Raw genomic sequence first — 2,268 nt, forward strand, 5'->3', positions numbered from 1 at the left:
AGAATGAAAAGAGAGAGAGAAAGAGAGAGAGAGAATGTGTGTAATTGAAGATAGTATGTTTACAATGAGTCTCGAACACGAAACTAACTCCAACAAAAAGAAACTCATGTCACTTGGCTCAATATGCTTGTAAGCGAGTTCAAATTTTAGCTCAAAAATATTTAACAAAAAAAGATCATCTAAAAACGACCATTGAACAGAATTTATTTTATAAAAACATATGATTTTACTTTTATAAAAACATGTGAATTAGTATGCTTATGTAGCATGGAAATTGAGATGTAGCAAAAAAATAAAAATAGTCGGAAGATTATGACCAAAAGTATAAGCAGGAGAACGATTTCCTTGATCACACATGATATATCACAGCACAAATAAAAATTATAGAATTCAACTTTATTTCATCTTTAAATTAAAAATACATCATAGTACAATTCCAAATTCACAGATTTACACTTGCCTTTGGTTTTTTCTGTGTAAATATCTATGACCTATAATATACTATCTCAATAATTTATGACATTAATTGGTCCAAATACACAAGCACGTAAAGAGAAAATAAAAAATAAAAATTAATATAAGTTGAAAATTAAATAAAAATTTAAGCATGGCCCTGGCCTCCCATGTGATGATGGAGACTTATGCTTCCTCATTGGTCGAGGCATCAATTTCCTTTTTTACCCTCGATTCGATTCCGTAATAACTAACGTACCACTTGACGAACTTCCTCAATCCGGTGGCCAAGTCGGTGGTGGGCTTGTACCCGAAGTCCCTGTACGCCAGGCTCACGTTAGCATGCGTGTACGGAACGTCGCCGTTTCGGGGCATTTTGATGACGTGCTTCTTCGCCTTGGCGCTCAGCAAACTCTCCAGAATCCCGACCAGTTTCCCCACCGTCACCGGAGAGGTGTTCCCCAGGTTGTACACCCTCAGCTGCGCCGCCCCGCGCTTCTTTCCGCCGCTTCCGGTGCTCTTCTCCGCCGTTTCGAGCGCACCGACACAGCCCTTCACGATGTCGTCTATGTACGTGAAGTCACGCGCCACCTCCTTGTCCTCCTGAGTCACGTATACATTGATGGACTTGCTCTGGAGGATGTCCTTGGTGAAGAAGAAGTAGGCCATGTCGGGCCTTCCCCATGGCCCGTACACGGTGAAAAATCTCAGCCCGGTTAAGGATAGCCCGTATATATGATTGTAAGTGTGGGCGATTTCTTCCCCGGCCTTTTTCGTGGCGGCGTACAAGCTAGCCGGCTGATCTGTACGATCCGTTTCAGAGAATGGAACCTCCGAATTCAAGCCGTAAACGGAGCTCGACGAAGCCCAAACGATAGCCGGCTGAGGATCGGCTGATTTAGCCACCTCCAGTAGATTGACGAAGCCGGCGACGTTGGAGTTGACGTAGGAGAGTGGATTTTGCATAGCGTATCGTACGCCGGCCTGAGCTGCCAAGTGTAGAATGTGCGAAAACGGGACGATATCAAACAATTTGTTGAGCAATTCAGCATCGTTAATGTCCCCTTCCACAGTGAAGATTTCGTGCCTTTTTAGCAGCTTTTGCCGGGCCCGTTTCAGGGACGGATCGTAGTAAGAATTGAAATTATCAATACCCAACACGCCGTCGCCACGTTTCTTCAGAGCTAAGGAGCAATGCGAGCCGACGAATCCGGCGGCGCCGGTGACCAAGACGGAGAACCCGTTTGGCCGTCTGGGTGTGGAGGAGTGGCGGACCTGTTTCTCCCAAGATGCGCCGCTGCCGTAGAAGGCGGAGGAGAGGAAGTTGTTGGTGGCGTGAATGCGGTGGTTGTCGCCGGAGAGAGGCGGGTAGTTGAGCGTGAAGAAGAAGATCAAAACCAAGGCGACGAGTAGAGTCGCACGGAAGAGGAGCTTGGATGAAGCTTGAAGGAGTTTGGTGCTGTTGACGCGGCGGATGTAGCTGTTGTAGCGCTCCAGCTTGGTGGTCTTGCTGGTGTCCGGCGGCGAGGAGGAGCCGCCGATCATCGTATGGTATTGCATTTGCTGAGTTGAGTTTGGAAATTAATTTTCTTTGGCTATCTTTTTTTTTTTTTCTTTAGTAGAAAACAGCTTTGGGTGAATGGATTATAAAGGAACAAGGTGGGGTTGGGATTCTCATCAGATATTAATTACATACATCAACTCTGTATCTCAAAAATATAACACTGAAATTCAAGCTCTCGATCGATGCTTACATTTATTTTTAAATTATGGAATTTAAAGATCGGCATGTGATAAAAGATACTATTCATGTTA

At 44.7% G+C, this 2,268-nt stretch overlaps 1 protein-coding gene across 1 annotated transcript; it reads right to left on the minus strand.

The window, feature by feature from the left end:
• Positions 1-381: 381 nt before the first annotated feature.
• On the minus strand, positions 382-2,268 carry LOC140879457 (UDP-glucuronate 4-epimerase 6). The gene has a single exon (XM_073283156.1). It carries the CDS (start codon positions 2,011-2,013, stop codon positions 640-642), a length of 1,374 nt encoding a protein of 457 aa, XP_073139257.1. The 5' UTR covers positions 2,014-2,268; the 3' UTR covers positions 382-639.

The sequence above is a fragment of the Henckelia pumila genome, chromosome 1, assembly GCF_033568475.1.
Source record: "Henckelia pumila isolate YLH828 chromosome 1, ASM3356847v2, whole genome shotgun sequence".
NCBI lineage: Eukaryota > Viridiplantae > Streptophyta > Magnoliopsida > Lamiales > Gesneriaceae > Henckelia > Henckelia pumila.

Excerpts from the sequence above, each read along its gene's own strand:
- LOC140879457 (XM_073283156.1), bottom strand. The coding sequence starts at position 2,013 with ATGCAATACCATACGATGATCGGCGGCTCCTCCTCGCCGCCGGACACC.